At 45.5% G+C, this 16,708-nt stretch overlaps 1 protein-coding gene across 1 annotated transcript; it reads right to left on the reverse strand.

The window, feature by feature from the left end:
• Positions 1-256: 256 nt before the first annotated feature.
• On the reverse strand, positions 257-14,648 carry LOC135876987 (membrane-spanning 4-domains subfamily A member 8-like). The gene is made up of 6 exons (XM_065402302.1): positions 14,379-14,648; positions 11,977-12,096; positions 9,959-10,015; positions 7,178-7,288; positions 5,634-5,747; positions 257-349 (listed from the first exon to the last, which is right to left on the reverse strand). The coding sequence occupies exons 1-6, from the start codon at positions 14,646-14,648 to the stop codon at positions 257-259; spliced, it is 765 nt and encodes a 254-aa protein (XP_065258374.1).
• Between the last annotated feature and the right edge of the window lie 2,060 nt (positions 14,649-16,708).

Below are 16,708 nucleotides of genomic sequence, written 5' to 3' on the forward strand. Positions count from 1 at the left end.
ACTAATGCCAGTTACAATAATTTTGGTAATTTATTTCAAAATATCGGTTAGCAAGTATGTCTGTAACAATACAGACCCCCCCAAAAGAGAGTCTGGTAAAAAATGTTTGACAAATAGATTCCTTACTAGGCATATTAATATAGAACTTTGTGTAATTCATTTAAATTTGATTTTACTTCTCAATAGGAGCCACTGGTGGAGCTATCTCTCGTAGGAGTTCGTTATGAAGCCCATTACTCAGTCTTGTCTTTGGGGTCTAAGCCACATTGGTGGGAGGTGCTGGAGAGGCCATTTGTGCAGAAGGAACCCCAAAGTTTGCTTTGGCAACATATGGCCTGAACAACATGGCCTGCAGAACAAAAGAGATCAGTCCTCACTGGTAACATCGTCTCCATTCTCACCCCCACAACCATCACCTTCCTCACCCCTCCATTCTCGCTCCATCATCTTCCTCACATTCTTCAACACCACCACCTTTCTCAGTCCTCCATGCTCACCCCCATCACCTTCCTCACTCTTCCACTCCCTTTCATCGACACATTTTTCAACACTACCACCATCGTCTTCCTAATTCCTCTAGTTCGTATAACTGGGACAGGTGAGTCCCTGGTGTAAGTCTCCTGTTGTGACTGGCATTACAACAAGGATGAATCTGTGCCATCCTCACTATCAACCCCCTACTCACTATTGGTAGGATTTTCTTTGTGTAGTTGCATGGGTCTCAGGTGTCACGAACATGACCCTGGCCTCTTGATATAGTGATGACATTTTGGATAAAGAAACTAGAAGTTCTCTTGGGTCCTGACTGCAGCAGATTTGCTGTGATGCACTTAAAGGGTTAATGTGGTAGGTCTCACTACGCCACAGAGCATCACTCTGTGCTCCTTGCTAGAGATGCTTGAAAATTTCCTGTCAAAATGCTGATTTTTCAAAAACAAAACAAAAAAACCCTCCAAAAAACAAAACAAAGAACCAAAAATGAACAAACCGCAAACTTTTCTATGAAATGTTGCATGAGAAGTATCCAGTTTCCTGGGAAAAATTAGGGTTTCACCCAAAAAGAGTGCCTGAAATCCGAAAGATTTCAATTTGGAGATGCTCATGGGAGATGCAGTTTGGTTGCCTGGTGTCCCAATTCTTTGCTATGGGTCAGGAACACAGGCTAGACTACATTTCCCATGACACACCATGGCCAGGGACTCCTAGGATACAACAATCTCCCCTCTCCAAGAGGGGAGGCAATTTTACATCATGGGAGTTGTAGTCAGGCCAAGAAGCCTGGCCTACATAAGAGAATGGCAACATGAGGCATTAAAACTACAACCCCTATCAGGCACCATGGCAGCATTTCCAAATTGAAATCTTTTGGTTTTGTCAAAATATTCTAGTATTCCAATTGCTGCTGAAAAAAATCAAAAAGGTCTTTGGAAAGTTTAGACAAAAACAGAGGTTTTTTTCCTTCATAAAAACACAGTTTGAGAAAATGTTAGCCCATCAGTGTGTGAGATTACCTACTCCCAGGTCAACAAGGGTAAACCTCACCTCAGCTACCCCCTTTGCTATGCAAAGGTGCTCAGAGGAACGGCCCTGAGAACTGCTGAATGGGAGGCAGCCTTTGGGAAGGTCAGATTCTACACCAGCATCACAGCAGTGAGTTGACCCCAAACAAGGAGTTTTTGTTGCCTGGATTCATTTATTTTGCTGTCTGGCTAGAAACATTGTCCCTGTCGGGAATGTCCACAGCTGTAATTTTGGGGAGGGGAGTTTGCAGCATCATGAGCAGTTTCAGCTTCATGACTCCATGGCTGGCTCTGTGCTAGCCCTAACAGCTGCTCTAAAACATCAAGGCTGGTGATGACCCCCAAGCATAGGCGCTGACTCCGTGGATGCTCCAGCCCTGGAGCACCCACATAAAAAAATAGTGGGTGTTCAGCACCTATTGGCATCCCCCGCAATCAGCTTCTCGCCCTCCCCCCACAGTGCTTCCTGCCTGCCGGCAGCCCCTCTGATTAGCTCCTTCCCCTCCCTCCCAGCACCTCCTGCCGCCATGATCAAGCTGTTCAGCGGCGTGCAGGAGGTGCTGGGGGGGAGGGAGGGAGGGAGGGAGGGGAAGAAGCGAGGGAGGGGGCAGACCAGGGCGGGAAGAGGCCGAGCAGGAAGAGGCGGGACGGGGGCTTGGGGAAGGCGTGGAGTGGGGTTGGGGCACCTCCTAGCAACTCAGAAAGATGGCGCCTCTGCCCCCAAGGAGTTGTCCACCAGGCAGGTATTGCTGGAGTACAAGGGACTCCGACCGGGCCCTCAGTACATCCCATCCACCAAGGGAGTAAGAGCTGGTGGTGCCAGGTGGGGATTCCATGCCGAGGGAATTATCTGCTGGAGAGATCCAGTGACTTTCGGTGGCACAAAAGGGTGAGATTGCAGCTCAGGTTCTGGCCTAGTTACAGTTTCCTCCCCACCTGGCGCAGGGAGATAAAATAAATCCCTATAGAAATTAAAACACTGACCATTGCACAGACAATCCAGGAAGTTTTTGGAAAGTGTAGGGGACAATTTCCTGGTGCAAGTGCTGGAGGAACCAACTAGGGGCAGAGCTTTTCTTGACCTGCTGCTCACAAACAGGGAAGAATTAGTAGGGGAAGCAAAAGTGGATGGGAACCTGGGAGACAGTGACCATGAGATGGTCGAGTTCAGGATCCTGACACAAGGAAGAAAGGAGAGCAGTAGAATACGGACCCTGGACTTCAGAAAAGCAGACTTTGACTCCCTCAGGGAACAGATGGGCAGGATCCCCTGGGAGAATAACATGAAGGGCAAAGGGGTCCAGGAGAGCTGGCTGTATTTTAAAGAATCCTTATTGCAGTTGCAGGAACAAACCATCCCGATGTGTAGAAAGAATAGTAAATATGGCAGGCGACCAGCTTGGCTAAACAGTGAAATCCTTGCTGATCTTAAACAAAAAAAAGGAGCTTACAAGAAGTGGAAGATTGGACAAATGACCAGGGAGGAGTATAAAAATATGGCTCAGGCATGCAGGAGTGAAATCAGGAAGGCCAAATCACACTTGGAGTTGCAGCTAGCAAGAGATGTTAAGAGTAACAAGAAGGGTTTCTTCAGGTATGTTAGCAACAAGAAGAAAGTCAAGGAAAGTGTGGGCCCCTTACTGAATGAGGGAGGCAACCTAGTGACCGAGAATGTGGAAAAAGCTAATGTACTCAATGATTTTTTTGCCTCTGTCTTCACGAACAAGGTCAGCTCCCAGACTACTGCACTGAGCAGCACAGTATGGGGAGAAGGTGACCAGCCCTCTGTGGAGAAAGAAGTGGTTCAGGACTATTTAGAAAATCTGGACGTGCACAAGTCCATGGGGCCGGATGCGCTGCATCCGAGGGTGCTAAAGGAGTTGGCGGGTGACATTGCAGAGCCATTAGCCATTATTTTTGAAAACTCATGGCGATCGGGGGAGGTCCCGGATGACTGGAAAAAGCTAATGTAGTGCCCATCTTTAAAAAAGGGAAGAAGGAGGATCCGGGAAACTACAGGCCAGTCAGCCTCACCTCAGTCCCTGGAAAAATCATGGAGCAGGTCCTCAAGGAATCAATTATGAAACACTTAGAGGAGAGGAAAGTGATCAGGAACAGTCAGCATGGATTCACCAAGGGCAAGTCATGCCTGACTAACCTAATTGCCTTCTATGATGAGATAACTGGCTCTGTGGATGAGGGGAAAGCAGTGGATGTGTTATTCCTTGACTTTAGCAAAGCTTTTGATACCACAGTATTCTTGCCGCCAAGTTAAAGTATGGGCTGGATGAATGGACTGTAAGGTGGATAGAAAGCTGGCTAGATCGTCGGGCTCAACGGGTAGTGATCAATGGCTCCATGTCTAGTTGGCAGCTGGTTTCAAGCGGAGTGCCCCAAGGGTCGGTCCTTGGGCTGGTTTTGTTTAATATCTTTATTAATGATCTGGAGGATGGTGTGGACTGCACTCTCAGCAAGTTTGCAGATGACACTAAACTGGGAGGCGTGGTAGATACACTAGAGGGTAGGGATCGCATACAGAGGGACCTAGACAAATTAGAGGATTGGGCCAAAAAAAACCTGATGAGGTTCAACAAGGACAAGTGCAGAGTCCTGCACTTAGGACGGAAGAATCCCATGCACTGCTACAGACTAGGGACCGAATGGCTGGGTAGCAGTTCTGCAGAAAAGGACCTAGGGGTCACAGTGGACGAGAAGCTGGATATGAGTCAACAGTGTGCTCTTGTTGCCAAGAAGGCTAACGGCATTTTGGGCTGTATAAGTAGGGACATTGCCAGCAGATCGAGGAACACGATCGTTCCCCTTTATTCGACATTGGTGAGGCCTCATCTGGAATACTGTGTCCAGTTTTGGGCCCCACACTACAAGAAGGATGTGGAAAAATTGGAAAGAGTCCAGCGGAGGGCAACAAAAATGATTAGGGGTCTGGAGCACATGACTTATGAGGAGAGGCTGAGGGAACTGGGATTGTTTAGTCTCCAGAAGAGAAGAATGAGGGGGGATTTGATAGCTGCTTTCAACTACCTGAGGGGGGGTTCCAAAGAGGATGAAGCTCGGCTGTTCTCAGTTGTGGCAGATAACAGAACAAGGAGCAATGGTCTCAAGTTGCAGTGGGGGAGGTCTAGGTTGGATATTAGGAAAAACTTTTTCACTAGGAGAGTGGTGAAGCACTGGAATGCGTTACCTAGGGAGGTGGTGGAGTCTCCTTCTTTGGAGGTTTTTAAGGCCCGGCTTGACAAAGCCCTGGCTGGGATGATTTAGTTGGGAATTGGTCCTGCTTTGAGCAGGGGGTTGGACTAGATGACCTCCTGAGGTCCCTTCCAACCCTGATATTCTATGATTCTATGTGGTGGCAGTAAAAACTGGGATTATTTCCCCCTCCCATAAAAAAAAATCATTAACTTGGACTGTGGTGCCAGCAGCCTGGTTAGGAATCGGGATAAAAAGGGCCAGAAAATGGGTAATTTCCTCTGCCAAAAATGTCAACAAAAATCTGTCAACCGCCAAAATATTTTGATTCAACGTGCAGCTATGATGTGTCACAACTTCTATTGTCCTCTAAGGGCCATGATCACTGGCAGGACTATATCTCCCATGATTTACCACTTTCCCTTTGTTGGGGAGAGGAGGGGATGTGTCACAGGGCTCCCGGCAAGGGTGCATCATGGGAGATGTAGTCCAGCTAGAGAACGCGCCCATAGAGGAAAATGGGAGCATGCAGCAGCTGAACTACAACTGCCATCAAGAAGCATGGTGTCACTTTGAATCTAAATAGTTTGTTTTCAGGTGTTCAGTGTTTTGGCAAAATAGCAACGTTTTGTGAAGAAAGCAGGTGCTTTTTGCTGAAATTCTCATTTAGTCAAAACCCCAATTTCCCATCAAGAAAAGTATTTGACCAAATTTTCAACCAGCCCAAGTCAGTGCCTGTCACTTTCCCGCATCACATTCTCTTCCCCCCCCCCCCCCAAGACACATTCAGGCCCTTCCCCAGGGATACTCCTCCCATCAGGGTGGGTGCTTCGTTCAGGCAGACATCTTCCCCTCCATTCAACACATGATCTGACTCACGTCCCGTTTGAGAGCTGAAAGACTCACGGTGTTAGGGGTATAGCAGATGGCTAGGCACACAAAGTACGAGGTTGAGACAGCGATGGAGAACTCCAGGATGGTGAACAAGAGCAGCAAGACTGCGATCCCCTTCGCGGCAACCTGGAGAGCACAAAACCACAGAGGATGCTAATTAGTTTTGACTGCTAGAGGTAACACAATGCACAGGGCTGTCGTGAGGTACATAAAACCCCCTCTTTTCCCTCCAAGGGAACGCAGTGGTGAGTCCAATTCTGGGGATGCAGAAATCTGGTCCCAGTTCTTCCCTCCTCCCAGGCACACAGAATTCTCCTCCTCATTGAAACTATTCAGTAGCCCCGATAATTGTGATGCCTGGAGCCACACCACTGTCAGGAGATCATAGACTTCTGCTTTCTCTTGGGTCTACAGGAATCAGTGTCCTTGAGATGCAGCCATTTGTGAAGATGGAGGATCATAAAGCCTAGGGGAGGCTGTGTGGCCTAGTGGCTCAAACACTGGACTACAGCTCAGAAGAACTGGGTTCAGTTCTGAGCTCTGCCACTAGCCTGTGTGTGACTTTGGACCAGTGGCTTCACTCCTCAGTGCCCCCATCCATGCAAAGTGGGGTTAAACAGACTTTTGGGTCCAATCCTACTCCTGCTGAAATCAACAGGTGTTATTATTAATTTGTATGTTGAAAGCACCTGAACATAAGAACAGCCATACCAGGTCAGACCAATGGTCCATCTAGCCCAATATCCTGTCTTTTGACAGCAGCCAGGGCCAGATGCTTCAGAGGGAATTAATTGAACGGGATAATTTATTGAGTGATCCATCCTGTCGTTCAGTCCCAGGTTCTGGCAGTTGGAGGTTTTGGGACACCCAGATCATGGGATTGTGTCCCTGACCATCTTGGCTAATAGCCATTGATGGACCTACCCTCCAGGAACTTATCTAGTTATTTTTGGAACCCAGTTCACAATATCCCCTGGCAACTAGTTCCACAGGTTGACTGCGTGTTGTGTGAAGAAGTACTTCCTTTTGTTTGTTTTAAACCTGGTGCCCATTCATTTCATTGGGGGAATCCTAGTTCTTGTGTTATGTGAAGAGATAAACAACACTTTCACTTTTTCCACATCAATCATGATTTTATAGACCTCTACCATATTCACCCTTAGTCTCTTTTCCAAGACTGGACAGTCCCAGTCTTTTTACTCTTTCCTCATTTTTGTTACCTGGAAACCCCAGTCATGGACCAGGACCCCATTGTGCTTGGTGCTGTACAAAACAGAAGAAAAATATGGCCCCCATGCCTGATTTTTGACATTGACAGGAGTTTGACACTGGCTTTATCAAGCAGAATCAATAAGACAGTCTGGAGCTGAACACATGGATATTTTCTACCCTGGGGTCAAAGGCTTGGGACAATTCCAGGCATTTTAAACACAATTCTTAGGGATGGTCCAGGTAGACTTAACTCTGCTTCAGCGCAGGGGATGGACTGGACGACCTCTTGAGGTCCCTTCCAGCCTTATACTTCTATGGTTCTATGGCAGAGTCTGGTCACTTACCAACCCAAAAGAGCTGTAATTTGCATTAATAATCAGCTCCGTTAGAAAGAGAATGATCCCAATGGCTGAGAAGATGGCACTAGTGATGTTCATTCCCAGGCTGCCTCTCACCTGAAAGACACATGTGGAGGGTCATAAGAACATAAGAACATAAAAAAGGCCGTACTGGGTCAGACCAAAGGTCCATCTAGCCCAGTATCTGTCTACCGACAGTGGCCAATGCCAGGTGCCCAAGAGGGAGTGAACCTAACAGGCAATGATCAAGTGATCTCTCTCCTGCCATCCATCTCCATCCTCTGACGAACAGAGGCTAGGGACACCATTCTTACCCATCCTGGCTAATAGCCATTTATGGACTTAGCCACCATGATTTTATCCAGTCCCCTTTTAAACATTGTTATAGTCCTAGCCTTCACAACCTCCTCAGGTAAGGAGTTCCACAAGTTGACTGTGCGCTGCGTGAAGAAGAACTTCCTTTTATTTGTTTTAAACCTGCTGCCTATTAATTTCATTTGGTGACCCCTAGTTCTTGTATTATGGGAATAAGTAAATAACTTTTCCTCATCCACATTCTCAACATCACTCATGATTTTATATACCTCTATCATGTCCCCCCTTAGTCTTCTCTTTTCCAAACTGAAGAGTCCTAGCCTCTTTAATCTTTCCTCATATGGGACCCTCTCTAAACCCTTAATCATTTTAGTTGCTCTTTTCTGAACCTTTTCTAGTGCTAGAATATCTTTTTTGAGGTGAGGAGACCACATCTGTACACAGTATTCGAGATGTGGGCGTACCATGGATTTATATAAGGGCAATAATATATTCTCAGTCTTATTCTCTATCCCCTTTTTAATGATTCCTAACATTCTGTTTGCTTTTTTGACCGCCTCTGCACACTGCGTGGACATCTTTAGAGAACTATCCACGATGACGCCAAGATCTTTTTCCTGACTCGTTGTAGCTAAATTAGCCCCCATCATGTTGTATGTATAGTTGGGGTTATTTTTTCCAATGTGCATTACTTTACATTTATCCACATTAAATTTCATTTGCCATTTTGCTGCCCAATCACTTAGTTTTGTGAGACCTTTTTGAAGTTCTTCACAATCTGCTTTGGTCTTAACTATCTTGAGTAGTTTAGTATCATCTGCAAACTTTGCCACCTCACTGTTTACCCCTTTCTCCAGATCATTTATGAATAAATTGAATAGGATTGGTCCTAGGACTGACCCTTGGGGAACACCACTAGTTACCCCTCTCCATTCTGAGAATTTACCATTAATTCCTACCCTTTTGTTCCCTGTCCTTTAACCAGTTCTCAATCCATGAAAGGACCTTCCCTTTTATCCCATGACAGCTTAATTTACGTAAGAGCCTACGTAAGGGTCAAGCTGTGTGTAGGTAGAGAATAGGTTTTGTTAAAGTAAGAACCAGCTCATCTATGTGTTCTGGGAATGCTCCTACACTTGTATGTTTTGGGCAGAACTTAATTACAGAGTTAGTTTTTCCTATCAAATAAAATTGTATTACAAGCCAAAAATGTAATTTTAAACCTAATGGATGTTAGCTGGAAGCTGAATAAATCTGAAACGCTTTGGCTAAGCAGAGCACTAGTAAATGCTAAGAGACCAGTACTACAAGCATGGAAATCCAAAGAGTGACCAACAATTGAAGACTTGAGCATAGCTATCATAAGTGTGGCCACCATGGAAAGACGTGTGTACTGTAACAGACATACCCCCCAAAATTCTCAGAGATATGAGATGCTCTCCTGGAAGTATCTGAATGATCCTATTAAATTGAATGGCTCCCTTACTTCCCCCTCCTCTTTACACATTTCATTTCCTCTGCATCTGTATCCCCTCCTCTGAACTTTGCTTCTATTCTTTAGGTTAACTTAATAATTTTGCTTTAACTAGTTGGATTTTTATAAACAAATTTTGTTTGTTTGTAAAATGTGTAATACAAATAATTGATTTATATTTTAACCATTCATGTCATATATATACATATACTTAATTAAATGTTACAAGTACACCTAAGATTAGGTAGGAAATGGTTACTATATTATGAGAAGTTTATATATATAATTTGTTTTTTTATATATATATATATATATATATATATATATATATATATATATATATATATATATATATATATATATATATATATTTGAAAAAAATTAATCAAAATTTAATAGAAAAAAGATAATATCCAGCCCTGAATGTTTACACTCAACTCAAACCCTGCACTTCTTTGGGAAAGTTAGATAAGCCCGGCTGACTCTTATTATGAGAACAGCTTGAGGTTCCAATCGAGACTGGCTCTTCATTGTGCCAGGTGCTGTACATATACACATATACAGTCCCTGCCCCCAACCGCTTATGATCTAAACACACAAGAGGGATAATGAAACACAGAGAGGTGAAGAGACTTGCCCAAGGTTACCGGCAGAGTGAGAAATCAACTCAGCTCTACTGGCTCTCAGTTCAGCACCATTAAGAATACAGAGGCAGACAGCAGGGAGTGATTTAAAGTATCCCCATGTCTCCTCCAGCTCCCTATTTGTCTCTTCTGTCTTCCTCTCCAACACAAGTTCTAAGAGAAGTTGGTCCAATGAACGATATTACCTCCCCCACCTTCTCCCTCTCCAATATTCATTCCCCATGTTCTTGATCAACAAGCTCTCTGCTCTTTCCCATCAGCCACTCTTCCTGGATAGTGTCCGGAGTCTCCCCCACATTACAGAAGAGGAGGAAACATTATCTAGATACTCACCGGACAGGTATTTTGATGATTCTCAGCTGCAACTGAGAGGGATCCAGAAATGACGAACTGCCCAGGAAAGAGAAAACCATCATTCACGTTTCACACTTACAAGAAATATCTGTCCTCCAAGACAAGCTGTATGTGATGGAAACAAGGGCAAAGAATGACACTTCCCTCAGCAGGGCCAGTCATAATAATTATACATAGTGCGTAGAGAGCACTTTCCATCTAATAATACTGCCATCCATGTTCAATTCAATCCTCTCAGTTAAGGTGACACCCACACCTTAAGCCTTCCCCACAGATTCTCCTCCTCCTCTCTTCTTCTGAGTTCTGCTCTTCTCTCCATAAGTAGAGCAATGACTATTGGATGGTCCTGAGAAGAGCTCAGAAAGTCACCAGGTTCCTCACCCCACCTTCCACCCAGTGCAGCTGTGCCATCCACCGCCTACGTGTCTACCTCTGGAGATTGTACAGTACTCCTATCACCATGGTAGGGGGGAGGGATAGCTCAGTGGTTTGAGCATTGGCCTGCTAAACCTAGGGTTGTGAGTTCAATCCTTGAGGGGACCACTTAGGAATCTAGGGCAAAATCAGTACTTGGTCCTGCTAGTGAAGGCAGGGGGGTGGACTCAATGACCTTTCAAGGTCCCTTCCAGTTCTAGGAGATGGGATATTATTATTATGGTATCTGAGCATCTCCACATCTTAAGCCTGACCTGCAGCATCCTCTTCTGTTCCAGTGCTGTCCTCCCCAGACTCCCAGCTGTGCTAACATGTCTCAGTCCGGACCTGCAGTGACCCCTGCTGTCACCTCCACACTCTGCTTTCTATGGCGGAGCAGTGACCAATTTTGCTTGACAGTTGAACGGTCCCTGGCAGGAGATTTGCTCTTTTTGCTCATCAGCCAAGTTTCTTTCCCCACTGCCCCATTCAGGATAGATAAACTCTTACAATACCTAGTTCAGCCAGGGGACTCAGTAAGGGATGGGGACCTGAGCCTTGACCTCAGCCTAGTAAGCTAGAGGTGCTCAGTCAGTGACCTCACAAAGGCCTGGGCCTTGACATCAGCCAAGCAGGGAAAGGTGCTGAGCCAATGACTTCACGGACGCCTGAGCGCCAACATCGGCCCAGCAAAAGGGCTAAGGCAGGGACTTCACAGCAGCTTGGCCCTTAACACCAGCCCAACAAGACAATTTTGGTGAAGAAGGTGAGCAGATTTTCAAAATGCCAGGACTCTTGAAATGTAGAACAGGCAAGGAGGGTAGCAGGGGTTGTGAAAGTGGCACTCAGGGCTGGTAGCTGGTGGAAGGAACCTGTCTTTAAAGTGCATGGGGTGGGTTTTATTGGGGAACTAAGGTGGCACATGGGGAAGGTTTTTTGAAGCCTGGTCTGGGGCACTGCATGATGCAGGATGAATGATCTGCTGAGCAATGGCAGGAAATGGGTCAGCACATTAGATGGGCCAGTGATCTACCAAGTGACAACAACAAGCATAGCAGCAGACTAAGAGGCGTGACAGTTCAGATGGACTAACGTTCTACCATATCCCTGACCTGCAGGTAGGTTCCTGAGCTGACCACATGCTGCCTCTTTCCCTTTGTGGGTTAGGTCTGGAACTGAGGTACTAGGTATCTGTTACTTACTGACCATAGCTACAGTCTGTATTGTCTCTTGATACATACAAGAAATTTGAAGTAAAGGAGGAGGAATCAGGAGATCTGGGTTCTATACTCTCTTCTGCCACAATTCAACTGCATTACCTTGGGTGACTCCATTAGATGCCTCAGGTTCCTAATCTGTAAAATGGGGATAATAATATCTAACTCACTAGCATTTTATGAGGCTGAGTTCACTCATGTTTAGAAAGTGCATTACGATCCTGGACGTGTCCCTCCTGCGCTCTGTTTATCTTATGTGTATCAGTACAGTCCTAATAGATGGGTAGAGCATGAATGATAGACAGTGATTGTTTATCCATGTGGCCATGCCATCATTTCATAAATGCTTCCATTTATTTTACTCACAGAAAGTCCTCCCCAAAAGGGGTACCCTCCCATAAAAGAGATGGGAGTGTAGGGTCCGATGAAAGCTGCAGAGAGACCCCCAAAGCCAATGTGCATCAGCCCAATCAGGATCTGGATGGCCTGTGGGAAGACAATGGGGTAGTAAGAGGAGCCACCTTGTGTCCTGAGCAGAGCACTGTGTCCTGAGCAGAGCTGATTGGAAATTGGAATTTTCATCCTGTGCGAAATTCTGATCTTTAGACAGTTGTTTTAATCTGAAATCTGAAAACTTTCAGTTTGGAAATGTTTCAACATTTCGTTTCAGGTTGTCAAACCTACTTGAAATATTTAATTTAGGCTTGGTTAACACTGAGCTGAGTTCACCTGAGTCAGTGCATTGCGTTAGGGGAATTTTAGTTGGGGTGCCTCGTGACCCCATTCTCTTCTATGGGCTAGACTTCCTAGCTGGACTACATCTCACATGTGGAATCGTGGGACTCCCATGAGATACCATAGGGGTTCAGTAAAAGAGAAGACCGCAGTGCATCTTGGAAGATGTAGTTTGGAACAGGGAGCCAGTCTTACTGGGAAGAATGAGACCATCTGAACTACAACTTCCTTGAGCCTTTGTAGCAGCTCAGATAGATGCAGTTTAAATGTCAAACTGACCTGAGAGAAAACATTTCAGTTCAGTTTGACAAACTGAAGACATTGATTTTGGAAGTCCTAAAGAAAAACAATATTTTGTTTAGATTTTCCCAATGGAAAATTTTGATTTTGCAAAAACTACATTTCCTATTGAAAAAATGTCCTACCCCAATGGCCCCCTCAACTGTGATGGGAATCACCACCAAAGAACGAATCAGAGAATCAAATATGTGTAAGTTCGAAAGCTTGGCTCACCAACAGAAGTTGGTCCAATAATAGATATTACCTCACCCAAACTTTTTGGACCATATCTTTGAGCCAGAGGCGCCCAAATGTTGCAACAAGATAGTCCAAACTGGCACGTTTTCAGGACTCTGGTGATCTTAGTTAAAAAAGGTAAAGGGTTCACTTGGTCAAAATTTATAAGTACCTCTGTGGGGAAATAAAATTTAGTAACAGGCTCTTCAATCTAGCAGGCAAAGGTCTAGCAAATCCAATCACTGGAAGTTGAAGCTAGATAAATTTGGACAGGAAATAAGGTGCAAATGTTTAACAGTGAATGCAACTAATTATTGGAACAACTTACCAAGGGTTGTGGTGGATTCTCCATCACTGGCAATTTTTAAGTCATGACTGGATACATTTCTAAAAGATATGCTTGAATTCAAATAGGAATTAATGCAGGGAAGTTCTCTGGTGTGTGATACACAGGAGGTCAGACTAAATGATCCCAGTGGTCCCTACAGGCCTTAAAATCTATTAATCTATTAACTCTTTTGCCTGTTTATTTTCTTAATTGTAAATAAATGAAGAACCATTGGCGTATCCCTCTAGACCAGGGATCGGCAACCTTTGGCACGCGGCTTGCCAGGGTAAGCACCCTGGCGGGCCGGGCCGGTTTGTTTACCTGCCACGTCCACAGGTTCAGCTGATCGCGGCTCCCACTGGCTGCAGTTTGCCGTCCCAGGCCAATGGGGGCTGCGGGAAGCAGCGTGGGCTGAGGGATGTGCTGGCCGCCGCTTCCCACCGCCTCCATTGGCCTGGAGCGGCGAACCGTGGCCAGTGGGAGCCGCGATCAGCCGAACCTGCAGATGCGGCAGGTAAACAAACCGGCACGGCTTACCCTGGCGAGCCGCGTGCCAAAGGTTGCCGATCCCTGCTCTAGACTGATTGATAGAAGTTGCACATGGTTGATTTCACTATTAGTTCAAGGCTGAAGGGAATCAGCTCTGAACTGCAGTAACTAGGAGAGGGACCCTGGGTTTGAACTGCTCCTTCTCAGGCCAGATCCACGGCCATTGTGAATTAGCACAATGAAGCTACATTGATTTACAGGAGCTGAATTGCAGTCCCTTCCTCTCCGAGATGGCCTCTGCCACCTTGGGGCAGTTTCAATCATTTAGTTACAGAAACAGCTGATTTATAATCCTTTACCCCACTGTTTCTCCTTTGCTCGATTAATCCTTATTTCTCCCTATTTGGGCAGCTAGGAGGATTCACTGTCCCTGGAACTCTGGGTGTATTCTTCTCCTTCCCTTCCCTCACAAAGCAATGAGGTCTCAAGAAGAGGTCAGATCTACCCTGGGTCCCAGAGATTCCAAGTCACTTGATGGTACCGGCTTCTTGGCAACCTTCCCATAAAGCTGTTGATTAAAGTAAAAAAGAAAAGGGTGGAATCTGGAGTTTGCTCATGCTCAGGCCTTCATCCACCTGTCTAGGCCCTTCTGCATTGAAATGACTCATTCTCATGGACTGAGAGCAAAAATCACACTTACCCACCGGGTCTTAGACTGTGCTTTGAGGAATCTCTCCGTCATCCCCATTTGCCTCAGCTGTGTGACCTGTTCAGCGGGACTCCCAGGGTACACTGACCCAAGAGGTTGGTTCCCAGGGTTCATGACCCTGAACTGCTGAGGCCCACATTGCACCATCTCAGGAGTCTGGGAAATGGCACCAGAGACCCCCTGGCCTTGGTGGATGATGCCAGCGCTGTTTGGGGGCATGAACAGAAGCACCCCATTGGCCGTGCTTCCTGGTGCTGCCATGATGGCGAAGATGCTGCAGAAAAGAGTGATTGGCCCAGATTAAGCCATAAGTAATAACATTGGTCCCAAAATTAGGCCATGGGCAATGCTGAGTAGAAATCTTCATTACCTATTGCTCAAGCCCCTTTGAGTCCCTACCATGAGTTTGTCCTTCGCATGGAGCTATAATTGGAGCACTAACAACACCCAAAGATAAGAGTTGAGATTTCAAAAGCTGACTGAAGGATTCAGCAACACAATTCCCCTGAATATCAAAAGGGTTTGTGTGGCAAAACCATCTTGCTGGCTTTTAAAATCTCAACCAAGGATTGTCTCCATTCCACCCCTCATTTTCCAGATGCTTTTAACTTTCTGGATCTTTCAGTTTTCAGGATGGAATTTTCCAGAGCTGTGTAATTGATTATCCTAGGGTCAATAGAGGGTGAAATTTACTCAGGTCCTTTGGCACAAAGGCCCTGCTCCTGCTTTCATTGAAGTGAAGGAAACGTTCCCGTTAACTTCAAAAGCATGGGATCAGACCCAAAAGCATTTACAAAAGATATGGACAAAAATTTTCCATTAAAACTGTTTTTTAATGGAAAATTGGGTTTTCCATTAAGTAGATATTTGTGTGTGTGTGTGTGTGTGTGTGTGTGTGTGTGTGTGTGTGTGTGTGTGTGAAGAGTCGTTTTTTCAGATAACTTTTCAAGTTTTTGTCATAAAACTGAAAGCCCTAAACCAGAAATATTGCAATTCAGCTATGCTGCTGTGGTGCCTCACGGGATATGTAGCTCAGTTGCCACATATCACATTACTCCTCTGCAGGCTGATATCCTTGACTGGACTACATCTCCCATCATGCGCCATGGCCAGGGACTCCCATGATGCACTGCCTCCATTTCCAAGAGGCAGGACCATGGTGTGCCATAGGAGATGTTGTCTGACCAGGATTCCTGGCCTACAGAGGAAAAGGGTGGCGATGAGGCACAGGAATTTCTGCATTTCAGCATTTCCAAATCAAAATATTGCTTGCTTTGATCTGCTTAGCTCTTAGAAGTCCAGGGGCTCCAGGCTGCTGACCCCGTGCTGTCCGGGGTCCCTAGGAACAGCTCTGTCCGCCATTAGGGAATTTTTTCCCGAAAACCCCCTGTAACATTTGGTTCACGAACCCCAGTTTGGGAACCACAGGCTTAGAGGGAAGTGCCACAAAAGTAACAAGGGCTCGTTGGACATTTTCTGATCAAACTTTTCACCAGTGGAATCTTTTTTTTTTTTTTTTAGTATAAAACTTGCCAGGTAGCACCAGCTTGCTTCAAAATTTGTTGATGTTTGATGGGAAAGCTGAACACAGGGGAAAAAGAGCCTGAAAACAGAAATTTTCACTTTTTTGAAGAAAACTAGGAATTTTCCACTGAAAATTTTGATGTAAATGACCTATTTGTTTGAATGAAATTTTATATGTAAAAAAGCCCATTTTCCAAACAGCTTTAATAATTGCATTCAGTACTTATCTAGTGCTTTACATCTCCAAAATGCTCTCTCTCTCCTTCTGTAGCATCCCCAGGTGCAGCATCTAAGCATGATAAACATTTAGGCCTTGTCTACACTACCATTTAAGTCGATGTAAGTTTCTTCGCTCAGGGGTGTGAAAAAACCAACGAATGAGTTCCATAAGTTACATCGACATAAAGCGTTGAGGTGGAGTAATTATGCTCTCTTGTTTATTTAATATGCCTTCACCAGACGGGCTAAATGGGTGCCGCTGCATTGATACAACAGCGAAAATTTAGTGCGGTAGTGAAGACAAGCCCTTAGGAACTTCTTATTCAGCATTTACCACTAAGAGAGATGGTGAGGTTCTGTGGTCTTAAATGCCAGCTGGCTCATGATACAGAGCAGCTGAGTGTGAAAGACATGACAAGCCTCTTCCACCCACAGGAACTTACCAGATGCAGGACAAGCTGAGCTGCATGGGGCAGGGGTTGAAGGTAAACCCTGACCCAGGGTCCAGCCGTGCTGTATCATTGTATACATAGGCGCCGACTCCGTGGGTGCTCTGGGGCTGGAGCACCCACGGAAAA

Source organism: Emys orbicularis, chromosome 4, assembly GCF_028017835.1.
Source record: "Emys orbicularis isolate rEmyOrb1 chromosome 4, rEmyOrb1.hap1, whole genome shotgun sequence".
Classification (NCBI taxonomy): domain Eukaryota; kingdom Metazoa; phylum Chordata; order Testudines; family Emydidae; genus Emys; species Emys orbicularis.